The sequence below is a fragment of the Erigeron canadensis genome, chromosome 6 (genome assembly GCF_010389155.1).
Source record: "Erigeron canadensis isolate Cc75 chromosome 6, C_canadensis_v1, whole genome shotgun sequence".
NCBI lineage: Eukaryota > Viridiplantae > Streptophyta > Magnoliopsida > Asterales > Asteraceae > Erigeron > Erigeron canadensis.
In genome coordinates this window covers 2,601,476-2,617,790 of record NC_057766.1, presented here as the reverse complement: position 1 = coordinate 2,617,790, position 16,315 = coordinate 2,601,476, and the positions used below count along the sequence as shown (strand labels likewise).

Genomic DNA, 16,315 nt, shown 5'->3' with positions numbered 1-16,315 from the left:
TTTGGTCAAAACTCAAGAAAGAGTCTTATTGAATAAGTATTTATAGACCTACACTTTCCACAAGGATACTGTAAAGTTCAAAATAAAATCCAAAGAATAAAAAATTTGGGAAAAATAAAGCTCAAGCTCACTAAAAAAATGGCTGGCATGACATGACATGACAATATAAAGCTACTGAAAATTTGTCTAAAAACTCATACAAACTCATGTCCTAGGCTGAATATTAAATTGCCAAAATCATAAAACAGACCACACGCACAGCGTCGCCATAATGAAACAAGCTTTTCTTTATACCTCAAGGTACAACAGCTGTCAAGGTCGGCCCATTTGATCTGAAACCACGACCCCTGCCACGGGTTCCCCTTCCACGTCCACGTCCACGCCCTGCAAAAAACATATCAAAACATGTATAATAGAAAACAAGAGTAATAAGACCAAAAACAGGTCAGATCATTTATTCACATGTAAGGTTAACCAGACCCACTAGAGTTGGCAACTTCTATCCATTTGTTAAGAAAATGTATTATATTTTCTTCTTGCTACCATAAGCAGAAAATACAGATCCAGACTCTTATCTCTAACTGAATCCCATCTGGATAGTTTCCATCCTCGAGGTACAATACAGAATGATCAGGCAATTTAGGTAATATGTCAAATAGGATTAGGTCAAAAAATGAGTGATTCAGGAACAGCTAAAATCGACTTAACCCACAAATACTTCTTTGCCCATATTTTATGTATAAATAATAGGTTAAATTAGATCAAGAATCATATGACTATAATGATCATCAGCAAATTCTAATAAACCGATGTATCAGGTTAGATGCACTACATGTAATAAGTTATACAAGATCACATGTTTTTGCCTCCATTTTTTTATTTTATATGTTTTAACCATCAGAAGTGTAACATAACCCATATCGGCCCATGCAGTCTTACTTAAACCTCTATACCATATACCATATACCATTGACACGGAATAAGAGATGCACCCTAGTACTTTATCAGGCTAGCATATCTGACCAATTAACACGAGATTTTAAACTTCCAAGTATTCAAATTACTACTAGAAGCAAAGGCAGTACCTCGCGCCTGCATGGGTGCTTCTTGGTTATATTCACCATCATATTGATCATCCACATAAGGACCATTATTGTAACCTCCCCTTCCACCACCTCCAATATTGCGACCTCTTCCTCCTCGGCCCCTACCCCTTGTAAAATCACGAGGTGCATCCCAGCCCTCATCATCGTTCTCTCCTGGGGCATAACCATTTCCTGTGATTATAATATAATCATTATATATTCATTGACCATCAAAGAAGAAGATTTTTGGGGCAATTTACCACAAAGGCGCATAAAACTCATGGAAAAAAACATAATAAAAAAAAAAGATGCCCAAGATTAGATTATTCAAGATGAACAGACAGGCAGTTTTATACACTGATACAAATCTTAATCTCCAGGGGATAAATCCTAGTGAAGGTCAGAAGAATATACAAAAATGAGCAGAATCTTGTGTTTTTTGAGATGAGGATCCTCTAAAGTTGACTTTAGAGGATTTCTATCCATTTGTTTGACAGACAAGAATCATTCTCAACATCATCATTCCCCCCAGTCGTAAGTGTTGTATTTTTTTCCCGTCATGGAACGGAATAAAAACTTTAGAATGCAACAATTTACACGATAATTTATTTTTGTTATATGTTTTAAATTTTCTTTACCAATTAAGTCTATTCAAAGGTGTATAAACGAACATTATACTTGTATGTTGAATGCTCATACATCTTAAAAGTCGAGCAAACATGAAAGTGGAACCTTCATTCCATTGCCAAGAAACAACTCAAGGACAGCCGCCATTTTGGAAACAGTCAAAAGCCGATTAGGTTTCCATATAAAATAGAAATCACTTGGAAAGATAACAAAGAAGTACATATTAAAATCAACAAGACATGCTAGACAAGCAGCATACTCAAAGCAATACATAAGCAAAACTAACTATGCTTTAGCAAGAGAGGAACTACAAACCCACACCAAAGTCACATTAAAAATGTATCAACCATGACTAAAAGAGATAAGTAAAACTGATACTGAATTTCATAAGATTAAATCATACCAGGCAAGTTTCTGGAGCCTCCCCTTCCTCTTCCTCTTCCTCTTCCCCTTCCTCTTCCACCACGTCCCCTCCCCCTTGCAGTCGGTGACCCCTCTGTATAAGCAAGTATGTCAAGTTAGATCTAAAAAAAGATTAAAAAATTATGTAAGATGTTTGAGATAGTAGAATAACACACCTCCTTCAAACTCAATATCAGTTGCCACCTTAACTTGGTCAGCTGGCAATGGGGGCTGATACCTGGAAAAATTTTACCATGTCAGATGGATGAACAAGTATAGGAATGGAGAGAAAAATTATCGAGTACTACAATCTTGATGGATTCGTCTTAACACAGACTCACTACATAAAGAAAGATCATATCGTTAACTATCAGAAATGCATGTAGTGAACAGATAATAACTAAAAAGTTCCTTGAAATATAAACTACACTCTTCGTTCACTACTATTAAAACAAAACCTCTCACTACTCACTAGATGTTATAACTACAGCTCAAAGAACATAATAAAGACAGGCAGAGTAACCTGATCTTAATACCAAGGGTAGCAGTCACCATTGGACCAGAAGTAACAATAAAGACGAAGAAGACACAATAACCAGCAACTCACCCAATAGATGATGTATTGAGCTCCTTCATAGAGAGAGTTATAGTGATCATTGAAACATGCCTTGTGGTTTCTAGACTGCAGAAGCACAATATGAAAACCGATAGAAGTAAGAAGCATATTTTAACAATTTGTAAAATTCAACAGCCGCCATAAGCAGCAAAGAGCATAACGATGATCATACGGAAGTAAGCCTTCCTCCAGTGGTTCCCAGGTATCAGTAATGTCTGTAGATCCAATGGATGTAATTTGATGAAGACCAACAATTCTTCTCTGCAAGACAATAATTTGATAATTCAAGAGCTGATATACAAATAAATGGTTGAAAAATGAAAACATTTGAAATTAAAAATATTAGATACCTTTATCAGCTCCACAATTGTTACAGTCTTGTTGATCGCTCTGCCCATTGCTTTAAACACAATTTCTGACGAGCCTTTTTCCTATAAAAGTTACCAAAAGATGAAGAATCAAGAGTGGAAATGAAACAACTATACTAACACTTCCTTAATTAGTTAATTATACACACACCAAAAAGAGAGCTGCCAACCTAATTAAAAGAGGAAACTAACACGTAACATACAGTTCTACAAGACCAATTTAAGATTCAAAAACATTGTCATTCAATCAGAAGCAAATCGATTAGAAGACTTGTAAGGTAGCTTTGTACTATTTATGAGAATATAATATACTTTAATCATAATAATAAAGAAAAAAGTAAATGGTTTCTAGAAAATAAAGAAGACCCCATCGATAGTCACGTATATGATATCAGAGTCAGAGATATAATACCTGAAGCAAACTCATAGCATAGGTGATATAGTTTCGCATCCTTCCCTGGCTGGTAATTCGGATTTCATTCTCATCAATTGGTTGCTCTGCTCTTGGCTTTTCCACCTTATGGTACCGGTCCATCTTCAAAGCTCAAACCCACAAAATCAAATACATTTAGAATCACTAATGAATTAAAGCTCAACTAGTTTCTATGTAACTCCCTAACAGCAGATGATTGGAGAATGCGACGAGACAGTTGTTTTTAAAGGAAATGGGTAAGTAGCATGAACTTTTAGACTGAACTTTAGTGGGCACATTCACTTGGACTTCTCAACTCAAAAAAAGAGCTTACATAACACAGATCTTCTAAAAAAAACACACACTACATAATATAGCAATATGTCACGGAAAAGAAAGCCTAATAACTGAAAAAATAAAATAAAATAAATAAGACTAGACTCAGAATAATTTTTCTTATAACTATTAGCAAATTAACGTAGGAGCTTTTATGCACTTGAGAATCCAGAAACATTCAAAGAACAGTATAACGTCAGTGGTCCAAATTTATATCACTCCAACCACAAACTCTTGCTTCTAAGAATACCAAAAACAATGGGGTACACAAAGTGAAGTAACTTACAAAATCAATAAATCATATAAATTTTAAGTTTAATTAGGTACTACGCCAATAATCTTACACAAAGGGTTCAAAACTCACTCAAATTTCGGATTTTGGTCAATGATAATTGTGTTAAGACATAGCATTGGAACGCTAATGTAGGCTCTTATTTACCGCGGGTTTGATGTACTTAATTTCCTTACCTTCACCTAAATTTTTTATCTTACTACATGCCAAAAATGATCAGATAGCTGTAATCATTTCATATTCGGTACCGAATTACTAACAGGAACATTTTTGCATGCAAGACTCAACAGTAAAATCTTCAACAAATAGCAAAAATTAATACTCTTATTTATATGACTATCATAGATAGAATTACTCTGTCATAAGGGGGAAAGAAATGTAACATGTATGATGTATCTAAACTGGATTCTAATAACTTGCATGGGAATAATAAAGAACCAAATAATGTGAACTAAATACAGACGCTATATGTTGTTCCTCTTTTCAGGCATCACCTCTTTGTTTAGATCGTAAACTGTATGTCCATAAAATTTGGAGTGCTTATTGCAGCTATCCACGAGGTTTGCCCTAAACTGGCTTCTAAACCATTGAACCGAAGAAGCAGGAACTCATTTTTGACACTACTAGACCGGGATCTCCATTTAATCGTGTGTGGGCCGGTTTGGTAAATACAATTATGAATTTAATGTGTGCACACTAGTAATATGAATTAGGAGTAGATTTAATGTTAACGCTTCTTAGCTGGCTATATCTATAAGACAGTTTTATTTGATATGGTCATACAAAGCTTAGAAGGTATCGGCAAACTTTAATAGATTTTGAATACGCGTTTTCAAACCGATCATGTGCTATCAAAAAAATAACATTCTATAACCATCTAAAGCTACAGGAAAAATCTCTTAGATTTGCTTCGATTCAAATCGTTCGGATTCGCTGAAATCTTGCTAATACAATAACAAACTCACCTACCACTGATCATGTGTTCCCTCTAGTCCATCCTGAATTATTTTTACTACTATATTTCAAGCATTAACAACTAACTTTGCTCACAAGTCCTATAAACAAATTTTGCTCACATGTGCATCATATATATACATATACATATACAGGGTTGGGTTATATCAGGGACTCTTTATTTTAGGGACATATAACTTACACATGTGTAAGGTTTTGTAACTTACACATGTGTAAGGTAGTTTTGTACCTTACACATGTGTAAGTCATGGTGGCTGTGGCTGGCGTCGCAAGAAGATCATGGTGGTTGTATAACTTACACATGTGTAAGTACAATCGTAAGTTGTACTTACACATGTGTAAGTCGTGGTGGCAGTTGCCGCCGTCGCCGGAGGATCATGGTGGTGGTCGGAGATGATGAAAAATGAATGATTGAGAAGTGTCCCTAATAGTCCCTAAAATAAGGAGCTACATATACATATACATATATATATATATATATATATATAAATTTGTGACTGCAACACGTACACACAGTGGATAATAGTCGGCATGTGAGAAGATATAATATAATATATATATAATATATATACATATAATACATAAGTATGTATACCTGTGATGGTGTTTGGATAGATTGGAATTAAAGAGAAAAAGGATAAGATGGTGAAAGAAGAGGCTTTTTTTTCTCTCCGGCTTCAAATTTTTATTATACGTTTAAGCCCTAAAACCGTATCTATCTACCTCTCTCGCTGTCTATCATATCATGTAGTATTCTGCTATTTATATATCATCGCACGCACACCCTGCCTGCTGTTTTGCGTTTGCCCTAACCTCACTCACACCACATCTAAACCGTTGGTAGTTACATTGCGTTTACATTCGCATCTTTTATTATTGGGCTGGGCTTTTCCCTATTTATGATCCATTTTTAAAAAAAATATACAAATATAAGTTGAAGATTTTTCTAAGGCAACAGAATTTGAAGGAATATGATGGGATTAAAATTGAATTTCAATCCTTAGTGTGTATGGTTGTTCAAAGAAGAAGAAATCTCATTCCGTAAGAGTGTAAACATTCCATCATTTGATGGGGATGGAGGAAGGAATTTCATTTCTTCCGTCACTTAAATTCTCAAATAATCAAAAACATTCTGTCAAATTTCATTCTTTCAGATTTCAATTCCTTTGAAAGATTTCATTCCTCCTAAATATTATGTAAATCAAACACGCCATAATTTGTGGTAAAATAAAAAACATACACCACATGTATAATATATTGAATAAAAATGTTAAATATGCAAGTATTTGTAAATTATGTTGGCAATGTTATGGTCAGGTATATTTGAAGTTCTAACCAATGGTTGATTTTTTATCGATACGGATAGTAAGAGTATAAAGGGTCAGTGTATTTCAATTAACAAAATTTTTTATTTAAATTTTTATTTTAAAGTTAAATCGACATTATATTTTTTAATAGACACTTTCCAATCAAACAACCAACCTCTTGTAAAGTCTAATCCTAACTTCGTCACTGCTTTGTAATTCAAGGTTATAACTACACACAAAAAAATTTTTTTACCGATATATAACGAATAGTTTTTCCCCTCATGCTAATTGGAGTGCCCATAAAACAGCACTTGTTTCCACAACCCATCGTATAGTAGTATAGGATATACGAGTATATTTCATATGTTTTGCATCTATAACACAAACACATTTGAACTTAATGATACCTCAAGTTAGTGCTGCCAAACTCTAGTGTGACAGATAGGAGAAAAACTATCACATGATCAAAGAGTTAGGATAAATTTTGTTTTTAGGACGTTCCAATTGATTTTAATTTTCTTCATTATCCTTTTTGCTCTAAGATAGTTATAAGTTCTTGATTAGTATTTCTTTTGCAAGTTTTTTATCTTTGAATTTTCGTTCAATAATAAAAAGGTTATGAGTTCAAGTATGAAGATTGGAGAGTGGGGATGCGTCAATAATCACAATTTATTGTTAAAAAAATGTATCAGCATTTATCATTAGATGTGCAGCAATCGCTTCTTTAGCCGGTACATATATGTAAACACTAATCTCGTGTATGTTTATGGTTCACTCTTTTTCTGTCTCAATAAATATGCCATTTAATAGTAGTTATGCTGCCATTTAATGAAGCCGAACTTTCTCTTATATCACTAAACGGTAAATACAACAGTAATTACTTTCCTTGTTCATATATCATCGATGTTTTATTCATATAAAACAACACCGGGGACCTCAACTACAAAGACAGTTTTAAGAGAAAAGGCAACCAAAATGAGAAGAATCGCATAATCAAAAGACACTCGAAGGATAGTGTTGATGTTTGTTAGCGATAAGAGGATCGATGATCTTTTTCCATCCATCAAAGTCGATTGGGGCATCATCGTTAAACGGTAGCACAAACCCGTTAATAAAGAAGAATGGGGTGCCATAAACACCTCTTGAACAACCGTACTGCAACAACAACATAAAGAGTTTCCGAGTCAGAATTTCAATCTATCGTTAAGCAACTTTACACTGTAGATGACAAAGTGGCAATATAATGATTAATGACACTATGAGCATCATAACTGAAGAATAATAATAAAAATATGGTAAGTAATGTATCTTAAATCATATGTTTAGTTCTTATGGGGCAATCTCATATTTCCTTAAATCTCAAATATATCCGAATCATGCTTAAAGAACATTATATATATATGATGCGTTAAAATATTTTATCATAAGTTAGGGTAATTTGCAAACACTTTTCTATCTGTCTTAAAAATAATTGTCTTAAAAATAGGGGGAAAAAATTTGTGTGTGTATGTAACTTGTCTTTAACTATTATTGTAAAAAAAAAAAAACTTTGTTTTGGTTCATTGTATGTAAGTAACCTTTTAAACTGAACGAATCGTGTAAATAATCTGCTAAATGCTGATGTGGTGGTCTCTCATTGGGCCACGTATCATATATTTGATGGTGCCTCGTTAGTATCCAGCCGATTTGTTACACAATTCGTTCAGTTTTGAGACAAATTTACATACAATGAACCAAAACAAAGTTTATTTCCTACAATAGTACCTGAACACAAGTTATATACACACAGATTCTTTTCCTAAAATTAATTGATGCTCTAAAGATGAGTACAGAAATTTGTTGTTATATCACTATTTACCATTTCTACATAAACCTGATTTGACTTTGACCCATTATTCAACCCATATGACATATAGAAACGGGCAAAAACAATATTTAGTTGTACTTTATTGATTTTTATAAATTTTCTAAGTATATTTTATGCACAAGATAAAATTCATGAAGTATGGCTAGTAGAATTACCTTAAATGACACTCTAGTTTTGGTACCAGTTTTCGAGTCCTTGAATCCAGAAGTAATGGCAGATTTCAGAGAGTTCCCAAGAGTGCCTGATGCAAACCCTATAACTTGATCTAGAACAGCTTGTCGAGACATGTTTATGGTTGGTGCGTTGTAAAATTGTTCCTGTTTATTAGTTCATAAACACGCCATAAAGGTCACAAAGTGTATGTCTAATGTACAATGTTATCTATGCAAAATAGCAAGATTTCTAAGTTAGAGTTGTCACCTGATGCTTAAAAAATGCTTCCAACAAATGGTATGTAAGCGAAGTATTTAACTCATTGACGATATGCAAAGCTCGGGAGGTGACAAAAGCATTGTCATGGTACCTGCAATAAAGAATTCGCCGTAGTTCGTCAATCTACAGGGATTAAACACTATGATCACGAAACAAGTCATATATATATATATATATATATATATATATATATATATATATAGAATAGAGATCAAACGAGAAGGTACCTTAAGGAGAGAAGGGAGAGAAAGTTCATTTTTTATTTTATTTAGCTTCTTTTTTTGAATTTTTTTTCCGTTTTTCACTTTTTTCATCTCTCTTTAATTAACCAATTTCATATAAAAATTTTAAATTTTTTTTAAAAATATTTATTTTTCAAAGGGCGTAGCCCGTAAGCTATAGGCGAAGCCTCTCAGACTATGGCGGAGCCATGATAGCTAAGGGCAAAGCCCGTAATGTAGATCACTCCATCACCGATCATCCCCTATGACCTATCACCCTCAATGACATATCACTCCCACCAGCTACCCTTTATTAATATCCTTAAGGGCGAAGCCTGTACTCTACCCTTACATGTAACTCACTAACTCGGGTTATAAAATTTTTTTTTCTAATTCTTTTAAAAATTTTTTATGGATTGAGTTAATTAAAAAAAGAATGAAAAAATGAAAAAATATTATAAAAATAAGCTAAAAATAAATAAATAACGGACCTTCTCTCTTTTCTCTTCTTAAGAACCTTCTTTCTGGATCTCTACCCTCTATATATATATATATATATATATATATATATATATATATATATATATATATATATATATATATTGCATTCTCAACAATTAAACCTGAATAATTCCTTTTTTTTTTCCTTTTTGGAACAGCAAAACCTGAATAATTACTTGATTAAGACTATAAAAGGATTATATTGTTACCTTCATTTTGTTTTTCAGTTTTCTACTTTTCTTATACAACATTAAGCATGTTTCTACAAATTAAAATTATTAAATTATTAGTCCTAAATGACTAAAAATCATAATCAATTTAAACTCAACACTAAAAAAAAGTTGCTTCAAAATGTAAAAATCCTAAAAAAAGGGAGCTAAGTGGTTTTTCTTGAGTGTCTACTTTTTTTTTTCTTTTTTTCTTTTCTTCTTTTCTTGAATGTCTACTTATAAGTCTTAGGATATGGTAGGACTTAATTAATTAAGACAACCGACTACATGGTCTGAATATGTCTCTACCTTTAGATGGTGGAGGCATGTTCTATTCGACAATTGCCATTTAAAAAAATATATGTTCCGGTCCATTTGGTTTCTATTCGGTTTTATCAATCTAGACGAGCTTTTAATAAAGTAGTTCTCAATCAAAATCAATCCCACCAAAAAGGATCCCCAACTAGAGAAAAGCGCTTTGTAATCCCCCCGAATCCACTTACTTCTTAAAAATGCATATAGCGATTGTGTTACACTATATATAACTTTAGTAATTACTCCAGTAGTTATACATTTGGTCCATGGAGTAAACTAATTATGATGTGTCTTAATTTGCTACACCATCAGCTTTATACCCAAACATTCATACTATATTATAAAGCAAAAAGTTTGCTTCTAGATTTTCAACATTAAACTTAAATTTTCAATATTGATTTTAAGTATTTCCCAAAATGTTTCTCTCATTTATTCTATATTTATCTAAAATAACTATAATACCCTTTCTTTTTCCTCAAATATCAACCAATTATTTTTTTTCTCTCCTCCATAAATCATTTATTCCTCCAATTCATTCAAAATCTTTTATCTCAAAAACCGTACATCGATAAATCATAATAATTATATGGTTGTTCTTAAAATTTCATGCTCTTTCATTAGAGATCTCATTCGATATACTTTCGACGAATTTTTAGATCTAAGGGCAGAGCCCGTACGGCTAATGCATTTGGCTATCACACTCTATGACCTACCACTCTACCATCTCACCGCCACAACGCGCAGGTACTTGCTCTTGTCCACTCTAAAGTCTAAACATACCGTACTAGCTACTTTAATGTACGCTAAAGTATAAGGCATGTTTACGTTTGTGAATTTTAAAATTGAAAAAAAAATTATATAAGTCAAACAAAACATGCACATGAGATAATTGTAGAAATGAAAAGTTTAACTACGTGTATCACTCAAGTATTAAGAGATACAAATGTTTCAATTACGGTACAATTAAAGGATTGAATATCGATATCTAAATCTATAATGCTTTATCAAGAGCTTAAAATTTTGTTATGCATTACTTAAACTTTCATTATGCAAATTACTTATGTATTCCTATTATTCATAACTTAAGATTTATTAACAAGTTCACGTGATACATGTATCACATTATTTTTTATACTTCTAAGGCCTCATATGAAGTTCTGACAAAAATTAAAGTCAATAACTATTAAATAGTGTGTCAATGAAAAATATTTAATTTCATTACAATCACATGAATATAGCATTGCTTACGCCGGGTTCGAATCATGACAATACTTTAAAAGGTTTGCTTCTCGTGTATACGTATTTAAAAGGTTTGCTTCTCGTGTATACGTAGACGAGTATAGCATTGCTAAAGTCCTTTTACCATATTTACATGTACAAGATTTGACCAATGACCCCTAGAAAGAACTCACGTGAGTATTATGCTAATAAGAAAACACTTCACTACATATCTATTTCTATTGAAGATATTATTCCTTATTTATTTTCTATCTCAAGCCATCAATTTTGTTTCTTTTTTCAAAGTTTTACACTATTTGATTTTCTTCTTTCAAAGCTTCGTATATTGGTTTCTCTTTCTATTTCAAAGCATTATATTTGGTTTCATTATATTTTTCAAGTTATACAACGAGCACAAAATAGACCTTTCAGAGTTCATTTTTTGTTCAATTCGTCTGTAAAGCTATTCCTTAAAATAACTATAAAGAAAACGTATATATTAATTGTACAGTCAATAACTTTTTCTATCATAAAATTTACTGATTGGTGTCTTAATTATATTATTTAAACCCTACAAGTAATGTACACGGAACACGTTGTTTCCAATGAGTACATATATAAATACCTTAATATATGTAATAAAAATAAAATATGCTAACAAAAAGCTTACTTTTAATCAAGTATACATCAAATAATCTAAACTACTCCTAAGTTTAGGATTAAAACTAAGACCTCAATTTTAAAAAAAATACGAGTCTCTGTCAACCGGGCTAACCTCACATTTAACTAATGCAATTATTAGACAAGCATTTAAATATAAAGTATACAAAGAAAAAGTATAAATGTATATATAATAGAGATACTAACGGTAAAGGAAAGGTGTGAACAATGAGAGAAACAACAGCAGGGCCATAGTGGTCAACCGCTTGTTTAAGCGGGGGCCACGAGTCCCTGCTGTCGGGGCAAACCGGATCATAGAACGCCTCGATCATCACCGTGGCAGTCGAAGCTGCGCGTTTTTTGTACACGAAGCCATCGTACCTAGACGGGATTATGGAAGAAGACTGTGATGGAACTAATAAAACAGTTGCGTGAATTATAAGCAGTAGGAAGGTCAACGAGATTGTGGGTGTTGACATGGTGGTGATACGACGGCGATACGGCGGAGGGAATATGTGAAGTTGGAAGATGTTAAAATGGACGATGTCAACGAGGGGTGTATAATATTGTGTGATGCTTTTGTATGGAATTTTGCTTTATATCGTCATTCCACGTGTTATTCCATTTATTTGTTACTTGCCTTTTAATTTTAGCAAATATATTGCCACAAATAATGGATATTTGTTACTTTACATTGTACGAGTATGGTACCCGCGCAATGCGGCGGTAGTGATGGAGAAGGCGGTTTAGAATATTTTATGCCCAGATTTTTTTATAAATAAAACTTTTCATTATCCATTAATCTTACCAAATAAAAGATAAAAGACATTTTAATTATAAAATTGAAAACTGTAACTTTAATAAAATTAATTGATCCACCAACATTAATCTTAAACTGTAAATACTGAAGAAACATGGGTGACCACTTTATTTGTCAAAATAAGTTTTTTTGTATTAATATTAAATGTTAAAAGAAAAAAATAAAAAAAGTAAGTCCAAAGGTAAATAAGTAATTTTAAAGGCAGAAAACATTTATTGTAAGGGGTGTGATTTCTTTTATTAGGTAGTAGAGATTCTAGGATTCTAGCTCATTTGTTTTTAGGGCTATTTGATTGGAAAGTGCTCTAACCTGTCCTGAATGTCTTTTTTAGGACCGAACTTTTAAAATGTCTATTGTGAGGATTGAAACCGGTAAAAACTTGTGTTTTAGGGTCCGTGTTAAGGTACCCAGTTACTTTTAATTTTTAAATTCATTTTCTTTTTTATTAATGCTTATGTGGCATATTCCATATCATTTAGGGTGCATTCTTGAGTTTTATTTTTATGGGATAAGAAAGGAAAGGAGGGAAAAGTTTATATTTTTGTATTCTTGAGTTTTTTTTATTAAAAGATTGGAAAGTGATGGAAAGAAAAAGTTTGAGGATTTTGGACCTAAAAACTCTCTCCATATTTGGCAAGATTTGAAAGGATAAGTTGTAAATTTATCAATATACCATTCAAACCTTATACTGTATGAATTATAATAACTATGAGGCTATAAATGTAAATTACATATTTTTATTTTTTTTTATCCTTCTTTTTTAACTCAAGAATGCATTTAAATCCTTTTATTTCTTTTCTTTTTTTTAAATGATAAAACTCAAGAATGCATTTTATAAATATAATTTTTTATTTTTTCTTCTTCTATCCAATTTTCTCTTTTCTTTTCCTTTAAAAAAAAATTGAGAATACAGTGTTAATCATATTAAATCATTTTCCATGTCATTTAATCATTATTATGTTCCACCCAAATCAACTTTAACTACTGTAACATATATGGATGAGCCAAAAATGTATTCCACTATCTGTCTTGTGCGAATGGCTGTAAGTATGCAGATAAAAGAGTTTAGTATTAATATCATAGAATTCATCAATCACTTGTAAATATCTATATCTATTACGAGTATAACAATATCAATATTTATCACATAGCATTATATCAATGAACTTTGATCTCAACATAATGTATATATATCTCAAATCTCAATAAATATATACATATATAAAAACTTTTTACCATATAGATCTGGCATCACCACCACTAGCCATTAACAATGTCTCTATACTTTTTTTCTATTTCTTTCTTTCTTTAGATCGATTGGTAAGTTGAGCGCCGGATCTCAAGAGGCGGGGTGGGACGGCGGTTCGGCGGCGGGGGTGGCGCGGAGGAGACGACGTGACATAAGGATAGAGACAGAGGTGCCCCGGGGGTTGGATGGTTAATGAAGGGTACTTTTGTAGCATTTCCCCGTTTTTTCGGCGATATGGGCGGCGAACTGGCGGTGACTGCTGGCCGGAATGAGAAAAAGGATAGAGAGAGGGAGATGAATGTTGTTGTTTTACCCAGATATATATATGCTATATACGTATACACATATATGGATATTATATAATTATAATTATAATTAATATTACTAAATAAATAGAGATAAAGTGGGTCCCTGATGGACATATGGATGACAAGTAAGCAATGACCGGTTTCACATAATACCTCAGCTGGTAAAGACCCCAAATAGAAGTTTTCATCGGTTTTGATCCCCATAATAGACATTTTAAAGGTTCGGTCCTAGAAAAGACATTCGGGACTAGTTGGAATACTTTTAAATCAAATAGCCCTTGTTTTTATCCAAACTCCAAAGTATTTGCCAAATAGTTACGAGAAGGGTATTCGTGTAATGTGGTAACGGGGCGGCAATGAGTGATGGTAACATTAATGATGTGACTGTTAATGTAAAAGAGTAGTGTAGTTGATGAAAGAGTGTATATTTCTATAGAGGGGGATTGGAGAGATGAGATATGTGTGAAGATTTTTAATTTTATGTAACGGTGTTTTAGTTATATCAAAGGCTTAAAGTTTAATATAAAAAAAAAACTGAGATTTAATTTACTTTATTAAGTTTATATGATTATATATATACATAACTAGAAGTACAAAATGTGAAGTGATATAGTAGATATTCAAAATGTTACTATATAATTATCGAATTGTACTCGCAGTACAATGTATGAGTTACATAGTTTCGATGTAATGTCAAAACTAAGGGTGTTGGTGCTCGCTTCCCGACTACCTGATATCCACGGGTAAGGTATAAAAAGTCTTTTAACCACAGAAAAGGTATACTTTTATATTTCAACTACTCGTACATGCAAGAAAACGAAAGAATGGAATTATAATAATTACGTAATCATATTTCAAGAAATTACAATATCACATATTGCTTTGATATATCATAAACACCCAGTATATATAACACGGGTTATTTCTAGCAACAATATTAATTTAAAACAAATATGGAATATTTTGACTTATTTTATATTTATATAATTTTATTAATATATATTTATTAATATTAATATATATATCTATACTCTCTATACCCCAAATTAAATACTCTACCTTTAAATTCTCTATTTTACCCTTATAATTTATATTTCTCAAAACACTTTATTTCTAAACTTTCTAATATACCCTTAAAAAAACCTTATGTATCTACGCATCTATCATTGATTTTTTGGAATAGAAATGTTTGTGCGTTTAGGCAATGGATATTGTGGTATGTTGATGTTTGCAGGTTGTTCACTATGTATAGTCATGTAGATTGTAAGTAGTTTTTTTTTTCAATTTCATTTTAATCTTTATACCGCTGGATTGACAAGGGTTAGTTGATATACAAGACAAGTCTTTTAATTTATATTCAATACAATCTACTGTTTTTTATTCATGATACCCCACATTTATCCGCCTTTTTTTCCAGAGGTGCCACTGCAATGCACGGGTATCCCTCTAGTATATATATATATATATATATTATATATATATACTCCTATTATTAATGCTTCATGAATATGCTAAAATACTTAGAAACTTTTTATTTTAAAGTGTACAAGACAAATGTTGTATGTTTTAAAAGAAAGTTGACATAGTGAAGTTGGCTCCTCGTGATGACCGGCTGTGATGTCCGATGGATTTTAAAGATGGAGACTCAGAAGTGGAAGGTAATGGTGGTGGGATGAAGTGTGGTGGTGGTGTGGTGAATCACCTCCATTCAATGAATATCATTATAAGTTTTATTTTCATCATTCTCATCTACTTTTAGTTTTTACAAAGACATGTAAAAGTAAAAAGAGGATGAAAATAAATAATAAAAAACCATTATTTATTTTCATTCTTTATACAACACGAATAAGGAAAATAATTCATTTTCATTTTTTTACATTCTCATTTATATGTATCAATTCATATGTACCAATATAACATCCCGTTTTTCAAAAGTATTAAATAATACGAAAGTAATATACTTAAAAGTATATGATTATATTTGTGATGTAATAATGTTATTTCATTTTTAGTGATATAAAATGTATGTGAATAAACCATACATGTCTAAACAAATTAACTATAGCCCCAAGTTACATTTAGCATTTCTTTAAAA

The 16,315-nt window shown here is 32.0% G+C and overlaps 2 protein-coding genes across 3 annotated transcripts; both read right to left on the bottom strand.

Annotated features, from left to right (window-relative positions):
- LOC122603784 (RGG repeats nuclear RNA binding protein A-like) lies at positions 1-5,953 on the bottom strand. Of its 2 annotated transcripts, none has more exons than XM_043776592.1 (9): positions 5,709-5,953; positions 3,511-3,641; positions 3,081-3,161; positions 2,903-2,991; positions 2,722-2,796; positions 2,291-2,352; positions 2,116-2,208; positions 1,086-1,277; positions 1-384 (listed from the first exon to the last, which is right to left on the bottom strand). In XM_043776592.1, the coding sequence occupies exons 2-9, from the start codon at positions 3,631-3,633 to the stop codon at positions 296-298; spliced, it is 804 nt and encodes a 267-aa protein (XP_043632527.1). In that variant the 5' UTR covers positions 3,634-3,641; positions 5,709-5,953; the 3' UTR covers positions 1-295. The 2 variants fall into 2 exon arrangements, with proteins under 2 accessions (XP_043632527.1, XP_043632526.1); XM_043776591.1 differs by having other exon boundaries at positions 3,511-3,633.
- Positions 5,954-7,244: 1,291 nt separating this feature from the next.
- Positions 7,245-12,422, bottom strand: LOC122604061. The gene is made up of 4 exons (XM_043776961.1): positions 12,051-12,422; positions 8,708-8,810; positions 8,443-8,604; positions 7,245-7,575 (listed from the first exon to the last, which is right to left on the bottom strand). The coding sequence occupies exons 1-4, from the start codon at positions 12,320-12,322 to the stop codon at positions 7,414-7,416; spliced, it is 699 nt and encodes a 232-aa protein (XP_043632896.1). The 5' UTR covers positions 12,323-12,422; the 3' UTR covers positions 7,245-7,413.
- Positions 12,423-16,315: the final 3,893 nt, after the last annotated feature.